The sequence below is a fragment of the Somniosus microcephalus genome, unplaced genomic scaffold (assembly GCF_052327205.1).
Source record: "Somniosus microcephalus isolate GS21.2 unplaced genomic scaffold, FLI_Smic_1.0 unresolved_chr1, whole genome shotgun sequence".
NCBI classification, from domain to species: domain Eukaryota; kingdom Metazoa; phylum Chordata; class Chondrichthyes; order Squaliformes; family Somniosidae; genus Somniosus; species Somniosus microcephalus.
This window is the reverse complement of record NW_028225179.1, coordinates 167,472,854-167,490,909: the sequence shown is the minus strand read 5'-3', so window position 1 is coordinate 167,490,909 and position 18,056 is coordinate 167,472,854. Positions and strand designations below refer to the sequence as shown.

Here is an 18,056-nt window from a genome sequence, read left to right as displayed (position 1 = left end):
GATAGGGAGGGTTGTAGGGCTGGAGGAGATTACAGAGATGGGGAGCGTTGTAGGGCTGGAGGAGATTACAGAGATAGGAAGGGTTGTAGGGCTGGAGGAGGTTACAGAGATAGGGAGGGTTGTAGGGCTGGAGGAGGTTACAGAGATAGGAAGGTTTGTAGGGCTGGAGGAGGTTACAGAGATGGGGAGCGTTGTAGGGCTGGAGGAGATTACAGAGATAGGAAGGGTTGTAGGGCTGGAGGAGGTTACAGAGATAGGGAGGGTTGTAGGGCTGGAGGAGATTACAGAGATGGGGAGCGTTGTAGGGCTGGAGGAGATTACAGAGATAGGAAGGGTTGTAGGGCTGGAGGAGGTTACAGAGATAGGGAGCGTTGTAGGGCTGGAGGAGATTACAGAGATAGGGAGGTTGTAGGGCTGGAGGAGATTACAGAGATAGGGAGGGTTGTTGGGCTGGAGGAGATTACAGAGATAGGAAGGGTTGTAGGGGCTGGAGGAGATTACAGAGATAGGGAGGGTTGTAGGGCTGGAGGAGGTTACAGAGATAGGGAGGGTTGTAGGGCTGGAGGAGGTTACAGAGATAGGGAGAGTTGTGGGGCTGGAGGAGATTACAGAGATAGGGCGGGTTGTAGGGGCTGGAGGAGGTTACAGAGATAGGGCGGGTTGTAGGGGCTGGAAGAGGTTACTGAGATAGGGAGGGTTGTAGGGCTGGAGGAGGTTACAGAGATAGGGAGGGTTGTAAGGCTGGAGGAGGTTACAGAGATAGGGCGGGTTGTAGGGGCTGGAGGAGTTTACAGAGATAGGGAGGGTTGTAGGGCTGGAGGAGGTTACCGAGATAGGGAGGGTTGTAGGGCTGGAGGGGGTTACATAGATAGGGAGGGTTGTAGGGCTGGAGGAGGTTACAGAGATAGGAAGGGTTGTCGGGCTGGAGGAGGTTACAGAGATAGGGAGAGCTGTGGGGCTGGAGGAGATTACAGAGATAGGGCGGGTTGTAGGGGCTGGAGGAGGTTACAGACATGCAGGGTTGTAGGGGCTGGAGGAGGTTACAGAGATAGGGAGGGTTGTAGGGGCTGGAGGAGGTTACAAAGATGGGGAGGGTTGTCGGGCTGCAGGAGGTTACAGAGATAGGAAGGGTTGTAGAGGCTGGATGTGTTTATAGAGATAGGGAGGGTTGTAGGGCTGGAGGAGGTTACAGAGATAGGAGGGTTGTAGGGGCTGGAGGAGGTTACAGAGATAGGGAGGGTTGTAGGGGCTGGAGGAGATTACAGAGATAGGAAGGGTTGTAGAGGCTGGATGTGTTTATAGAGATAGGGAGCCTTCTAGGGCATGAGGAGGTTACAGAGATAGGGAGGGCTGTAGGGCATGAGGAGGTTACAGAGATAGGGATGGTTATTGGGCTGGAGGAAGGTACAGAGATAGGGAGGGTTGGAGGAGGTTACAGAGACGGGGAGGATAGTAGGGCTGGAGGTGGTTCCAGAGACGGGGAGGGTTTTAGGGATGGAGGATGGTACTGAGATGGGGAGGATTGTAGGGTTGGAGGAGTTTAGAGATAGGGAGTGTTGTAGGGTTTGAGGAGGTTACACAGATAGCGAGGGTTTTAGGGCTGGAGGAGGTTACTGAGACAGGGAGGAGCGAGGGCTGGAGGAGTTTAGAGATGGGGAGGTTTGCAAGGCTGTAGGAGTTTACAGAGAAAGGGAGAGTTGTAGGGCTGGAGGAAGTTAGAGATTGGGAGTGTTGTCGGGCTGGAGGAGGTTACAGATATAGCGATGGTTCTGGAGGCTGGAGCAGGTTACAGAGATAGGGAGGCTTCTAGGGTTGGAGGAGTTTACAGAAATAGGGAGGATTGTAGGTCTGGAGGAGGTTACAGAGATAGGGAGGGTTGTAGGGCTGGAGGAGTGTACAGAGATAGGGAGGAGTGAGAGCTGGAGGAGGTTACAGAGACGGAGTGTTGTAGGGCTGCAGGCGGTTACAGAGAAAGTGAGGATGTTAGGGCTAGAGGAGGTTATAGAGGTAGGGCGTGTTGTAGGGCTTGAGCTTACAGAGATAGGGAGTGTTATAGGGTTTGAGGAGGTTACAGAGATAGGGAGGGTTACAGGGCTGGAGGAGTGTGCAGAGACGGATGAGTTAGGGCTGGTGGAGGATACAGAGATAGGGAGGGTTGTAGGGCTGGAGGAGGCTACAGAGATAGGGAGGGGTGTAGGGGCTGGTGGAGGATACAGAGATCGGGAGGGGTGTAGGGCTGGAGGAGGTTACAGAGATAGGGAGGGGTGTAGCGGATGGAGGAGGTTACAGAGATAGGGAGGGTTGTGGGGCTGGAGGAGGTTACAGAGATGGTGAGGCTTCTAGGGTTGGAGGAGGTTAAAGAGACGTAGGATTGTAGGGCTACAATGAAGGCGAACATACCATTTGCCTTCCTCACTTCTTACTGCACCTGTATGTTTGCTTTCAATGACTGGTGTACAAGGATACCCAGGTCCCTTTGTACATCAACATTTCCCAATCTATCACTATTTAAATTATACTCTTCCTTTCTGTTTTTCCTACTGTATTGGATAACTTCTCATTTATCCATGTTATACTGCAGCTGCCATGTATTTGCCCACTCGCTCAACTTGTCTAAATCGCCTTGAAGCCTCTTTGCACTCTCCTCACAACTCTCAATCCCACCTAGTTTCGTGTCATCAGTAAACTTGGAAATATTACATTTGGTTCCCTTATCCAAATCATCATTGATATATATTGTGAATAGCTGGGGCCCAAGCACTGATCCCTGCGGTACCCTACCAGTCACCGCCTGCCACCTCGAAAAAGACCCATTTATTCCTACTCTCTGTTTCCTGTCTATTAACCAATTTTCAATCCATGCCAGTATATTACCCCCAATCCCATGTGCTTTAATTTTGCACACTAACCTCTTATGTGGGACTTTATCAAAGGCCTTCTGAAGTGTTTTCTGCAAGAGACATTTCTGCAGTGTCTCCTTCCTATTGTTCCTATAGTCATTCATTTATTACTCTGATCAGTGAGCAGCACTGATTACTGGATAGATCCCCACACATTTCTGCCAGTGTATCCTTCCTATTGTTCCTATAGTCATTCATTTATTACTCTGATCAGTGAGCAGCACTGATTACTGGATAGATCCCCACACATTTCTGCCAGTGTATCCTTCCTATTGTTCCTATAGTCATTCATTTATTACTCTGATCAGTGAGCACCACTGATTACTGGATAGATCCCCATACATTTCTGCAACACACTGAAATAAAACATTAGAGACATGCTTTTATTTTTGTTATGTATTGTGTGTTCTATTGTGTGTTCTCCTCCCACCTGTGGTGGCGCTGTCACAGGAGATAAATGGTTGGGTGTTCTCGGTTAAGTTTAGCTCTCTTTGTTTTGTCATCGACATGCATTTGTAGATAAGCCTGGCATAAGTCTATTTTGCTGAACTTTTGCCCTCCGGCCAGGCCCGTAAAAAGATCCTCAATGAGGGGAAGAGGGTACTGTTCCGCAGACAGCACCGGGTTAATAGTCACTTTAAAATCCCCGCAGATTCGAACAGATCCATCCTTTTTCAGGACAGGCACAATGGGTGTGGCCCATTTGCTCAAGCTCACAGGCTCCAGGACTCCATTCTCGACTAAGGCCTCCAAGTTAGCCTTGTAGGAGTCTACCTACTCCTAACAAAATATACTGAACTCAGAGAGGTTCAACAGAAAAGGTTTAATTGTTGAGACTACATGTTGAACACAAAAATGGCGTCAGAGACTACACCAAGTCCGACTGCCTTTCATCAGTCCACAGCTTCGACTGCTCCTCCCCCGCTCTGGGCTTAACTATGTTGCAGATCGAGTTTCTTAAAGGTGTGATCCTTCTTAAAGGCATGACGCCTGATTTATAGTCTATGGACCGAAAAGCAGATTGTGTCCTTTCTGTGATCGGTACGCCACACCCTCAACTTTTGGCCTAATTGCATAGGGTACAGGTCGGGCTTTGTGAAACTTCGGCTTGCTGTCAGGTTTAATGTCCAGTCTCACGCTGATCTTTTTCATGCTCCCAAGTTCCCCATTGAAGAGTTCTGCATGTTTGTTTAACACTGCAGTCAGACCTGACTCCCCTTTTGACATCATGCGGACTGCAGGCCAGTCCAGCGTGATTTTCTCTAGCCACGCACGTCCCAGTAGCGATGGGTAATTTCCCTTTACCACATATAGTGGCAGTTTTGCAGTCTGTCCGTTCAATTTAACTGTCACCTCAATGGCGCCTCTCATAGCCACAGGTTCGCCAGTATACGTCTTTAGCACAATGTTTGTTGGCTGAAGGGTAAGATGCTTTAGCATTTTGTTGTAGACAGTGTCTGAAACAAGGGACACAGCCGCGCCTGTGTCCACCTCCATCCGCACTGATTGTCCCTCCACCATTGGTGACACCCAGTAGCCATTTGAATCACCTGCAACTGTCAGTATGTGCACCTCTTCCTCCTCAGAGGTGTCGCTCCCCTCTGTTTTGCTTGTTCCATCATACTGCACTGAATGAACACTCTTTTTCCTCTCGTCCAAATACAGACATTTTGCTTCCATGCTTCCCAGCTCTGTCCTTTTTTTTACCTCTACAGGCGCGTTCAATGTGTACTCGCTGCCACACTTCTGCAGGCCAATCCCAGGGGTGTAGGGTTCCCAGCTGTGGAACATTCCGGACCCTTTGACATGGGGAACATGTTTTGGCTTTCTCCTCAATATATCCCATCCTCGTCGCCACTTGTTGTGTCGGTACCTTTCTACCTAGACACAATTTAGGACTCAGAACTCAGAGATTCAAACATGAAGTGCTTTATTGGAAGGAAAGGAAGTTCTGGCAAGTTCCGAACAAAGAGAGCTAAACTTAACCGAGAACACCCAACCATTTATCTCCTGTGACAGCGCCACCACAGGTGGGAGGAGAACACACAATAGAACACACAATACATAACAATTTTAAAGAAATCTTACTCGCCGCCCAGACAGGTTTGAATGAAGAGAGTTCTTCAGTCTGTTCTCTTTATCTTTCTGGAATACCAGCCCTGCCTTCTTCCTGTTGCAGCATCCAGCTGTTTCTTCCTTTCACATCAAGATATGAGAATTATTGTCAGTGATATGAAAAGGGTGTTAATAATGCAGCATGAAAACAATGGGTGGCTGATCCAGGTAACTCTGATCTAATTTACAGGGTCCACAATGGAGAATCTCTTACTGGCGTCATTCCTATTGTTACAGATTCAGATTACAGCAGCAGGTAAGAGACTGGGTTAAAGGCAGGAAGTCTGGATTATCTGTATAATGTGTGCTGTGACAGTATTTAAATGCTATTCATTCTTCAGTTACAGGAGACTTCGAAGTGACCGGTGCAGACAGCCCAGTACTGGTGACCGTGGGTAGTAGCGTCACGCTGAACTGTCGGGTCACACCGAGCTTGGACCCTCTGAGTATGGAACTGGAATGGTTAAAAGACGATACCCGAGAAACTGTGTATTTATTTGTAAATGGACACAGTCGTGCAAAGTCAAGCAACTACCTTAGAAGAAGTGAGCTTTTTATGGACAAATTGATTCGGGGAAATATCTCTCTCCGTCTAAGCAATGTCCGCATCTCTGATGAGGGTAAATACACATGCAGCGTGAGCACCAGTTCCTGGGGAGATGCAGGAGATGCAGAACTAACAGTAGCCGGTAGGTATTGATACAGAGAACCGAATCTGTGAATATGGTCACCAAAAACAATTCAGAAATTTACATCCCCGTGTAAAATGTCTTTAATTAATTTATAAACAGCGAATACCAACATTGATTCTTAACTGTTATTGCTGCTTCAGTTTGAGTACATGGAGTTAATGTTCCGTATTGTGATTGGATTGTGGAGGGAATGAAACCGTGCTCGATCCGTTCACTCTCATTCTGAACAATCAGTCTCAGGAACACTGGGGATCTTCTACATCTCAATCTGTACAGTGCTCACTGTGGGTGTAGATTCACTGTAGAACGTGTCACTGGGACTCTGGACCAACACTTTATCTCACGGCCTGAGATACCCTCCTCCTCCTCCTCCATGGATCACAAGACAATTACAGATTAGGATGGTCGTTCGGCCCATCTTAATTTAAGAATCATACAGCACAGAAGGAGGCCATTCGGCCCATTGTGCCTGTGCCGGCTCTTTTTAAAGAACTCTCCAATTAATCCCACTCCTCTACTCTTTCCCCACAGCCCTGCAATCTTTTCCTTTTCAAGTATTTAGCCAAATCCATTTTGAAAGTTTCTATTGAATTTGCTTCCAACGCCCTTTCAGGCAGTGCATTCCAGAACATCATAACTCGCTGTGTTTAAAAAAAATTAAAAAAAAAAAAAAATTCTCCTCATTTCCGCTCTGTTATTTTGCCAATTACCTTTCTATCTGTGTCCTCTGGTTACATAGAAACATAGAAACATAGAAGATAGGAGCAGGAGTAGGCCATCCGGCCCTTCGAGCCTGCTCCGCCATTCAATGAGATCATGGCTGATCGTCCAAATTCAGTACCCTGTTCCTGCCTTCTCCCCATATCCCTTGATCCCTTTAGCCTTAAGAAATACATCCAACTCTTTTTTGAATATATTTAATGAACTGGCCTCCACTGCCTTCTGTGGTAGAGAATTCCACAGGTTCATTTCAGTCCTAAATGACTTACCCCTTATCCTTAGACTATGACCCCTGGTTCTGGACTCCCCGGCCATCATAAACATCCTTCCTGCATCTAGTCTGTCCAGGCCTGACAGAATTTTATAAGTTTCGATGAGATCCCCTCTCAATCTTCTAAACTCCAGTGAGTATAAGCCCAATCGACACAATCTCTCCTCATAGCGTCATTCCTGCCATCCCAGGTATCAGCCTGGTGAATCTTCGCTGCACTCCTTCCATGGCAAGAACATCCTTCCTCAGGTAAGGCGACCAAAACTGCACACAGTACTCAAGTTGCGGTCTCACCAAGGCCCTGTACAACTGTAGCAAGACATCCTTGTTCCTGTACTCGAACACTCTTGCTACGAAGGCCAACATACCATTTGCCTTCTTAACCGCCTGCTGCACCTGCATGCTTACCTTCAGCGACTGGTGCACAAGGACACCCAGGTCTCGTTGCACTTCCCCTTCTCCCAATCTATTGCCATTCAAATAATAATCTGCCTTCCTGTTTTTGCCACCAAAGTGGATAACCTCGCATTTATCCACGTTATAGTGTGGAACTGACCCACCAGCCAGTGCGAAAAGTTTCTCCTGATTTACTCTAACAATACCTTTTCATAATTCTGAACTCCTCGATCAAATCTCCCCCATAACCTTTTTCGGTCTAAGGAGAACAATCCCAGCTTCTCCAGTCTCTCCACATAACTGAAGTCCCTCATCCCTGGTGCCATTCTAGGAAATCTCCTCTGCACACGCTCCAAGGCCTTGACATGTTTCCTAAAGTGTGATGCCCAGAATTGGCCACAACAGTCCAGCTGATGCCTAACCAGTGTTTTAGAAAGGTTTAGCATAGCTTCCTTGCTTATGTACTCTCTGCCTCTATTTATAAAGCCAAGTGTCCCGTATGGTTTTTTAACAGGCTTATCAGCTTGTCCTGCATCCCTCAAGGATTTGTGCCTGTGAACCCCAGGTTTCTCTATTTCGGTACCCCCTTGAAAATGGTACTATTTTAAAAAAAATTGCCTCTCCTCATTCATCCTTCCAGTCACACACATCAGAATCTGAAATGTAACAGTTTGTTAATACGCACAGATTAATGTTTCTGCCAGTGAGCGTGAATTTGTAGTTCGTGAAAAGCAAATGGATTATTCCACTGAAATAAACATTATTTTCTCTGGTAAACCGTAACATTCTGTTCAGCGAAGAGATGAGTGAATCTGCCTGGATATGGTAGCCTGGTGTTTATGTACCGGTCTGCTAACCAGAGGTTGAGAAGTCAAATCCCCCGCCCCCTCTCTCCATGACAGTTATTGAAACTGAATTCAATAAATCTACTAATTTCTGGACCAGGACCAGAAAAAATGTGATCATAAGAAATAGGAGCAGGAGTAGGCCAATCGGCCCCTCGAGCCTGCTCCACCATTCAATAAGATCATGGCTGATCTGATCCTAACCTCAAATCTACTATCACTCTCCATCCCACCTGAACCCATGTGATCTCCCGGGAGAGGCGAAAAACCAGATAAAAAACCCAATGGCCAATTTGGGAGAAAAAATCTGGGAAATTCCTCTCCGACCCATCTAGGCGATCGAAACTCTTCCAGGAGATCACTCTGTCCCTATATTTTCTACAGTACTTACCTTCTGTAAAGGCGGTCTCCACCCCAGCCAGGAACAGGAATAAAACCATCTCCTGAAATCTAACACAGAATTTACAGGCACTGTGTGTTGTTGTAAAAACAAATCTTCAGGGAAGAGAATCTGTCACTCAGACCTGCACTGGTCTAGATGTGGCTTCAGTCACAACACAGTGACTCTTAACATCCTCAACAAAACTGAACATTTCCGTTAGATAATAGCTTTAATCTTAGTGATAATTCACTGTCAACTTCACATCTGAACAGTACAGAGGCAATTCTGCCACAGAATACCAAAATGTGACGGTATTTTACGCTAGCTTCAGTCTGGTTATTTTTGAGCATGTGTACGTCCCACTGCAATTATCGCAATTTAGATCCAGTCCCACATCTGTACCAACTGATGGCAGAGGTCATGAACAGCGATCCGTTCTGGAACAAAACCCTATTAAAAGCCTCTCCTGAGCCATCCCTTTCAATAATTACACACTGCATGGACCATATTTATCCAATAGATGTATTGGTAGGATAAAATAATATGCAGCTTATTTTCCATATTTGTAGTGTCTGGGAGTCAACCTGAGATCCATGTTGAAGGATTCCATGAGCGAGGGGGGAGTCTTGTGTGTAAATCCAGTGGATGGTACCCAGCCCCTGAGGTATCCTGGAGATACACAGATGGACCGGACATTTCTGCACTGTCTCAAACCCTGAATACAGCAGAGTCCAGCGGAGCTGTCACTATCGAAAGTCACATCAACATCACAAAGGATCTTCGGGAAAGTTACTCCTGTCTGATAAGGAACAGATTGCTCTCCGGGGAAAGAGAAGGGATTATTGAGATAGCAGGTCAGTGACGAGCCCTCCTCAACAGAGGGTTTATGACATGTGTATGAAATATTCACATGAACACATTCATCAGTCTGATAGATTTATTGTTTGACATGTCAATGGTATCTTAGTTCTACAACAAATAAGTTTGTTTATTTACAGATGAGTTTTTCCCTCAGGAGATGGGAGTTTCAGGATGGAGTGTGGCTTTCTGGATACTCACACTTCTCACTGCTATTCTAATAATTGCCGCTGTTCTCTACTGGTTAGAACGATGGAACGGTGTTTTCTATACATGGAAAGAATGGAAAGGTAACAGCTTACAAAAAATGTTTAAAATCTTGAATTGTGTAAACACTGAAATATACAGAATCATTTTTTGTTATAATTGTACATAATAAGAGGATCCATAATCTCGCAGTAACAGTGATTTAATATCACTGTGTTCCATTTCTCTAAAGTACATCACAGTACAAACCATCACTTACTGATCCGGGATTGGGAAAGCCTGCATTGGGCTGCAGAACTCTGAATTGTTCCATATTCCAGTGGAGTTTCACAGTCTCTCTGTGCTGGATACCTCCAGCTCAACCTGCTTCACGCCACCTAACACACAGGAAAAAATCCTTACATGTGAACTTACAACAGGTTACATTTTAGATGCACGTTTTCCATCATTTTGGAAAACTGATGCTTGCTGCACTAGAAATGCTATGAACAGAAACAGCCCTGAAATTGCTGCCAGTGACATTAGGAGGAATGGTTAACCACGTCGTATGTAATTCCTTCGTTTGCTATTTCAATTAAATTTAAACATTTATTTAAGACTACTCAGTCTCCCGCGGGCACTCCACACGTCGAGTCAAAACCAAAAGAAATCTTCAGCTGGAGCGGGATATGAGCATGTCGGGGGTGCTGGGAGGGGGTCGAGTAGTAAGTAATCAAACATGGATTCTTTAGCGCAGTCAAGACCATCTACTGCCCAAGCACCCAAGGCCCTACCCCACTGCGGGCCAAGAACGGAGAGGTACTCATCAAGGACAGAGAGGCACTAAAGCATGGCGGAGAAGCACTACTGGCGCGAACTCATGAACTCATTTCTCTTATCTGGAAGGAGGAGAGCATGCCAGGGGATCTCAGAGACGCCGTAATTGTGACCATCTTCAAGAAAGGTGACAAGTCCGATTGCGGTAATTCCAGAGGAGTTTCCCTGTTATCTGCCACAGGGAAAGTCATCGCAAGAATCCTCCTCAATTGCCTTCTCCCAGTGGCCGAAGAGCTCCTCCCCGAGTCGCAATGCGGATTCCACCCCCAAAGGGGCACAATGGACATGATCTTCACCACATGTCAATTACAAGAGAAATGCAGGGAACAGCGCCAACCGCTGTACATGGCCTTCTTTGATCTCACAAAGGCCTTCGACACTGTCAACCGTGAGGGATTATGGAGTGTCCTCCTCAAATTCGGCTGCCCTCAAAGGTTTGTCACCATCCTCCGCCTGCTTCACGACGACATGCAAGCCGTGATCCTGACCAACGGTTCCACCACAGACCCAATTCACATATGAACCAGGGTCAAGCAAGGCTGTGTCATTGCACCAATGCTCTTCTCGATCTTCCTTGCTGCAATGCTCCATCTCACCCTCAGTAAGCTCCCCACTGGAGTGGAGCTAATTTACAGAACAACCGGGAATCTGTTCAACCTCCGTCGCCTCCAGTCCAGATCCAAGGTCGTCCCATCCTCTGTCGTCGAATTACAGTATGCAGACGACGCTTGCGTCTGCGCACACTCGGAGGTCGAACTCCAAACCATCGTCAACACCTTCACCGAAGCGTACGAGAGCATGGGACTTACACTAAACATCCGTAAGACAAAGGTCCTCTACCAACCTGCCCCCGCCACACAGTACTGCCCCCCCGATTATCAAAATTCACGACAAGGCCTTGGACAACGTGGACCACTTTCCATACCTCGGGAGCCTACTGTCAACAAGGGCACACATTGACGACGAAGTCCAACACCGCCTTCAGTGTGCCAGTGCAGCCTTTGGTCGCCTGAGGAAGAGAGTGTTTGAAGACCAGGACCTCAAACCCGACACCAAGCTCATGGTCTACAGGGCAGCAGTGATACCTGCCCTGCTGTATGCCTCAGAGACATGGACCATGTACAGCAGGCACCTCAAAGCACTGGAGAGGTACCACCAACGCTGCCTCCGCAAGATCCTGCCAATCCATTGGCAGGATAGGCGCACCAACGTCAGTGTTCTTGCTCAGGCCAGCATCAAAGCTTTGACCACACTCGATCAGCTCTGATGGACAGGTCACATTGTCCACATGCCCGATACGAGACTCCCAAAACAAGCGCTCTACTCGGAGCTCCGGCAGGGCAAGAGAGCCCCAGTTGGGCAGAGGAAATGCTTCAAGGACACCCTCAAAGCCTCCTTGAAAAAGTGTAACATCCCACCGACACCTGGGAATCTCTGGCCCAAGACCGCACAAAGTGGAGGAGAAGCATCCGGGAAGGCGCCGAACACCTCGAGTCTCTTCGCCGGGAGCAAGAGGAAGCCAAGCGCAGGCAGCGCAAGGAGCACACGTCAACCCAAGCACTCCACCCTCCCGCCCCTTCAACCACCGTCTGCCCCACCTGTGACAGAGACTGTAGGTCCTGCATTGGACTCATCAGTCACCTGCGAACTCATTTTTAATGTGGAAGCAAGTCAACCTCGGTTCCGAGGGACTGCCTAAGAAGAAGGAATCGAACCAGGGCTTGTAGATGAATCATAGAATGGTTACAGCACAGGAGGAGGCCATTCGGCCCATCAAGCCCATGCTGGCTCTCTGCAAGAGCACTTCAACTTGTCCCACTCCCCCGCCCTTTCCCCGTAGCCCTGCAAATTGTTTTCCTTCAGGTACTTATCCAATTCCCTTTTGAAAGCCACGATTAAATCTGCCTCCACCACCCTTTCAGGCAGTGCATTCCAGATCATAATCACTCGCTGAGCAAAAAAGGTTTTTCCTCATGTCGCCTTTGGTTCTTCTGCCAATCACCTTTAAAACTGTGCCCTCTGGTTCTCGACCCTTCCATCAGTGGGAACAGTTCCTCTCTATCTATTCCGTCTAGACCCCTCATGATTTTGAACACCTCTATCAAATCTCCTCTCAACCTTCTCTGTTCTAAGGAGAACAACCCCAGCTTCTCTAGTCTATCCACGTAACTGAAGTCCCTCATCCCTGGAATCATTCTCGTAAATCTTTTCTGCACCCTCTCTAAAGCCTTCATATCCTTGAGTATTGTGTGCAGTTTTGGTCGCCTTACGGCAGCACGGTGGTATAGTGGTTAGCACTGTTGCCTCACAGCGCCAGGGACCCGGGTTTGAATCCGGCCTCGGGTGACTGTCTGTGTGGAGTTTGCACATTCTCCCCGTGTTTGCGTGGGTTTTCTCCGGGTGCTCCGGTTTCCTCCCACAGTCCAAAGATGTGCAGGTTAGGTTGATTGGCTATGATAAATTGACCCTTAGTGTTAGGGGGATTAAAATATGTGGGGTTACGGGGATAGGGTGGGATATGTGTTGGTGTAGGGGTTACGGGGATCGAGTGGGATATGTGTCGGTGCAGGCTCGATGGGCCGAAATGGCCTCTATCTGCACTGTGGGGTTTCTGTGTGATTCTGTGTTACCTGAGGAAGGACGTTCTTGCCATGGAAGGAGTGCAACGAAGATTCACCAGGCTGATACCTGGGATGGCAGGAATGACGTATGAGGAGAGATTGTGTCGATTGGGCTTATACTCACTGGAGTTTAGAAGATTGAGAGGGGATCTCATCGAAACCTATAAAATTCTGTCAGGCCTGGACAGACTAGATGCAGGAAGGATGTTTCTGATGGCCGGGGAGTCCAGAACCAGGGGTCATAGTCTAAGGATAAGGGGTAAGCCATTTAGGACTGAAATGAGGAGGAATTTCTTCACCCAGAGAGTGGTGAACCTGTGGAATTCTCTGCCACAGCGGGCGGTGGAGGCCAGTTCATTAAGTATATTCAAGAAAGAGTTGGATATATTTCTTAAGGCTAAAGGGATCAAGGGATATGGGGAGAAGGCAGGGACTGGGTACTGAATTTGGATGATCAGCCATGATCTCATTGAATGGCGGAGCAGGCTCGAAGGACCGAGTGGCCTACTCCTGCTCCTATCTTCTATGTATCTATGTATATCCTTTCTAAAGTGTGGTGCCCAGAATTGCACACAATACTCCAGTTGAGGCTGAACCAATGTTTTATAAAGGTTCATCATGACTTCCTTGCTTTATTACTTTATACCTCTATTTGTGAAGCCCAGGATCCCGTATGCTTTTTAGCCACTTTCTCAACCTGCCCTGCCACCTTCAACGATTTGTGCACATATACCCCCAGGTCTCTGCTCGTGCACCCCCTTTAGGATTGTACCGTTTAGTTTATATTGAGCCTCCTCATTCTTCCTACCAAAACGTATCACTTCGCACTTTTCTGCATTAAATTTCATCTCCCACGTGTCCGCCCATTTCACCAGCCTGTCCATGTCCTCTTGAAGTCTATCACTAACCTCCACTGTTCACTCTACTTCCAAGTTTTGTGTCATCTGCAAATTTTGAACTTGTGCGCTGTATATCGAAGTCATTGATATATATCAAGAAAAGCAGTGGTCCTAGTACTGACCCCTGGGGAACACCACTGTATACTTTCCTCCAGTCCAAGAAACAACCGTTCACCGCTACTCTCTTTTCTGTCACTTAGCCAATTTCGTATCCATGCTGCCACTGTCCCTTTTATTCCATAGGCTTCAACTTTATTGGCAAGCCTATTATGTGGCACTTTATCAAACACCTTTTGGAAGTCCATGTACACCACGTCAACCGCATTGCCCTCATCGACCCTCTCTGATACCTCATCAAAAAACTCGATCAAGTTAGTTAAAATGATTTGCCGTTAACAAATCCGTGCTGGCTTTCTTTAATTAATTCACACTTGTCCAAGTGACTGTTAACTTTGTTGCTGATTATTGTTTCTAAAAGCTTCCCCACTACCGAGGTTAAACTGACTGGGTTTTTCCTTGCACCCTTTTTTTGAACATGTGTGTAACATTTGCAATTCTGCAGTCCTCTGGCACCACCCCCGTATCTAAGGAAGTTTGGAATATGGCCAGTGGCTCCGCGATTTCCTCCTCAATTTCCCTCAGCACCCTAGGATGCATCCCATCCAGTCCTGGTGACTTACCAACTTTAAGTACAGACAGCCTTTCTCCGACAAAGTGGAAAATTGCCACGGTCCACAAAAAGCTGGACAAATCCAATCTGGAAATTACTGCACCATTGACCAGAAACCTCCTGACTCTCCAAAGCCTTTCCACCATCTACAAGGCACAAGTCAGGAGTGTGATGGAATACTCTCCACTTGCCTGGATGAGTGCAGCTACCACACTCGAAGCTCGACACCATCCAGGACAAAGCCGTCCTCTTGATTGGCACCCCATCCACCACCTTAAACATTCACTCCCTCCACCACCGGCGTACCGTGGCTGCAGTGTGTACCATCTACAAGATGCACTGCTGCAACTCGCCAAGGCTTCTTCGGCAGCACCTCCCAAACATGTGATCTCCACCACTTAGAAGGACAAGGGCAGCAGGCACATGAGAACACCACCACCTCCAAGTTCCCCTCCAAGTCACACACAATCCTGACTTGGAAATATATCGGCCGTTCCTTCATCATCGCTGGGTCAAAATCCTGGAACTCCCTCCCGAATGCACTGTGGGAGCACCTTCACCACAGGGACTGCAGCGGTTCAAGAGGGCGGCTCACCACCACCTTCTCAAGGGCAACTAGGGATGGGCAATAAATGCTGGCCTTGCCTGCGACGCCCACATCCCATGAATGAATGAATTTTTTTTTAAATTAGGCATGTAAGATGCACCCAAGTATCTGCAATCTTTTAAGTGCATCTGTTAAACCCTGCGTGCGAACGAGTCTCTGCCCCCCAAACTGGCCACGCCCCCAGCACTGAAACGAGAGTTTCCTCCAATTGCGCTTTTTTGGCGGTCTCAACATTGTGCCCAGATTCTCAGATGGTCATATGAATCCAGCGTAAAGCAGCTGACCCGTAGTGAATTGACACCTCCAGCCCCTCCTGTTACTGCAGAAATCCAGTTCACAGGCTGAAAAACCCTGAAGGGTGGCTCATTGTCTGGCTGCACCACTGCTCTTTCTAATGTTGGAGGAGTAGGAGGAGGGAGAGGAGAAAGAGGTCACGAGGCTCGAGGCCCAAGGGGTTAAGTGCCACAGGAGGAGACTGCACTCCACTCGCAGGTACCCGGCCCACAGAGTGTACAGGCCTGGAATGAGTTATGAGTTTCTGGCTGTGGTACAGACCGAGGTGGAGGAGAGGTACAATGAGGCGTATGTGTCAGAGTCATAGAGTTATACAGCACAGAAAGAGGCCCTTCGGCCCATCGTGTCTGCGCCGGCCATCAAGCACTGTCTATTCTAATCCCATTTTCCAGCACTTGGTCCGTAGCCTTGTATGCTATGGCGTTTCAAGTGCTCATCTAAATGCTTCTTGAATGTTGTGAGGGTTCCTGCCTCTACCACCCTTTCAGGCAGTGAGTTCCAGATTCCAACCACCCTCTGGGTGAAAAAGTTTTTCCTCAAATCCCCTCTAAACCTCCAGCCCCTTACCTTGAAACTATGCCCCCTGGTTATTGACCTCTCTACTAAGGGGAAATGTTCCTTTCTCTCTACCCTATCTATGCCCCTCATAATTTTGTACACCTCAATCAGGTCCCCCCTCAACCTTCTCTGCTCTAAGGAAAACAACCCCAGCCTGTCCAGTCTTTCTTCATAGCTGAAGCGCTCCGGCCCAGGTAACATCCTGGTGAATCTCCTCTGCACCCTCTCCAATGCAATCACATCCTTCCTATAGTGTGGCGACCAGAACTGCACACAGTATTCCAGCTGTGGCCTAACTAGCATTTTCTGCAGCTCCATCATAACCTCCCTGCTCTTATATTCTATGCCTTGGCTAATGAAGGTAAGTATCCCATATGCCTTTTTAACCACCTTATCTACCTGTCCTGCTGCCTTCAGGGATCTATGTACATGCACACCAAGGTCCCTCTGATCCTCTGTCCTTCCTAGGGTCCTACCATTCATTGTGTATTCCCTTGCCTTGTTAGTCCTCCCAAAATGTATCACCTCACACTTCAGGGTTAAATTCCATTTGCCACTGTTCTGCCCACCTAACCAACCCGTCTATATTATCCTGTAGCCTGAGGCTTCCCTCCTTGCTATTTACCACTCCACCAATTTTCGTGTCATCTGCGAACTTACGGATCATACCTCCTACATTCATATCTAACTCATTAATGTACACTACAAACAGCAAAGGACCCAGCACCGATCTCTACGGTACACCACTGGACACAGGCTTCCAGTCACAAAAACAACCTTCGACCATCACCCTCTGCCTCCTGCCACTAAGCCAATCCTGTGCACCCTCTCCGGTGCAATCACATCCTTCCTAACCCGTCCACCAGGCAGGTCATGGAGAGAACAATTGGGGAGCTGAAGAGCTGCTGCAGGTGCCTGGACAGGTGTGGGGGTGTACTTCAGTATCCCCCAGAGAGGGTCCTGGGACTATGGGAGTACTGCCCCTGTACAACTTGTCATTGATTGAAGGTCGGGTCCTCGAGATCCCGGGAGAGGAGCTGATAGGGACAGAAGATCCAGCGCTGTGTCCCCCGGAGCAGAGGGACACGGCCCTTGTGCAGGAGGCAGGCGTCCAACAGGCCAGTGCAATCTGAGCGGGTTTGTGATTCATGCTTCCACCCAACGAGCCCCCTCCCTCCCTCCCCGGAGGCTCGAGCAGAAGCCTCACACACTGATCCGTTCAAAGTCAAAACCATTTTTTACAAAAAGTTTAAAGTTTGAACTATCAACAAGGAATAGATCATTTATATAACACTTTTTCAATTGTTAAAAATTAACAAATCTCTAAACAACTAAGTTGTTTAGTTTCAATATAAAACGCTACAAATTTGAAGAAACATTCTGAACAATAAAACTACAAGTGCAAACATTTAATTTATTGTTTTTAAAACTGAGTCCAAACATTGTAAACTTTATCAACTTTGTACGAATTTTTATAATATCATAAAACTTTAATACATGTTAACATTCTTCTTTAAAATTTGGTCAAAGGATGAATATCTTCCCCCACACCCCGCCACTTGGCAACAAGGAGGGGAAAGAGGTGGTCATAGAGATGGGCTCAAATTTCCCCCACTCTTTCACCCTCGCTTGTCCCCCACGTTCAGACGAGCTCTTTTGCCAGTTGCCTCCCTCCGCTGCCTACCAGCCACCATGCAATTCTTTCCGTTTTGACATCCAATTTTCTAAATTTGCAGACGACACCAAATTAGGGAGGGGACATTCAATATTGAGGAGGACTGCAACAAGTTACAGGAAGACTGGGCAATAATTGGCAAATGAAATTCACCACAGATAAATGTGAGGTATTACATTTTGGTAGGAAGAATAGGGAGGTCACTTATTACTTGGAGGGTGCGGGTCTGGGTGGGGTTGAGGAGCAAAGGGATCATAGAATCCTAGAATGATACAGCACAGAAGGAGGCCATTCGGCCCATCTTTGAAAGAGCTATCCAATTAGTCCCACTCCCCGCCCCCTGCCCGCTCTTTCCCCATAGCCCTGAAATATTTTTCGCTTTCAAGTATTTATCCAAATCCCTTTTGAAAGTTATTATTGAATCTGCTTCCACCGCCCATTCAGACAGTGCATTCCAGATCATCATAACTCACTGCATAAAAAGAAATTCTCCTCGTAAGTTCTTCTGCCAAGTACCTTAAATCTGTGTC

At 47.5% G+C, this 18,056-nt stretch overlaps 1 protein-coding gene and 1 pseudogene across 2 annotated transcripts in view; one reads left to right on the top strand and one right to left on the bottom strand.

Moving 5' to 3' along the window:
• The window catches only part of LOC147096509 (uncharacterized), a 62,248-nt pseudogene that overhangs the window by 28,380 nt on the left and 15,812 nt on the right, over positions 1 to 18,056 (bottom strand).
• Positions 1 to 18,056, top strand: part of LOC147096510 (butyrophilin subfamily 1 member A1-like) — a 43,754-nt gene that overhangs the window by 11,839 nt on the left and 13,859 nt on the right. For both annotated transcript variants that reach the window (XM_085975312.1, XM_085975311.1), the window contains exons 2-5: positions 5,206 to 5,271; positions 5,357 to 5,704; positions 8,891 to 9,175; positions 9,320 to 9,469. In XM_085975312.1, the coding sequence (XP_085831438.1) occupies positions 5,214 to 5,271; positions 5,357 to 5,704; positions 8,891 to 9,175; positions 9,320 to 9,469 (841 nt within the window). In that variant the 5' untranslated portion in view covers positions 5,206 to 5,213. The remainder of the gene's footprint in view (positions 1 to 5,205; positions 5,272 to 5,356; positions 5,705 to 8,890; positions 9,176 to 9,319; positions 9,470 to 18,056) is intronic.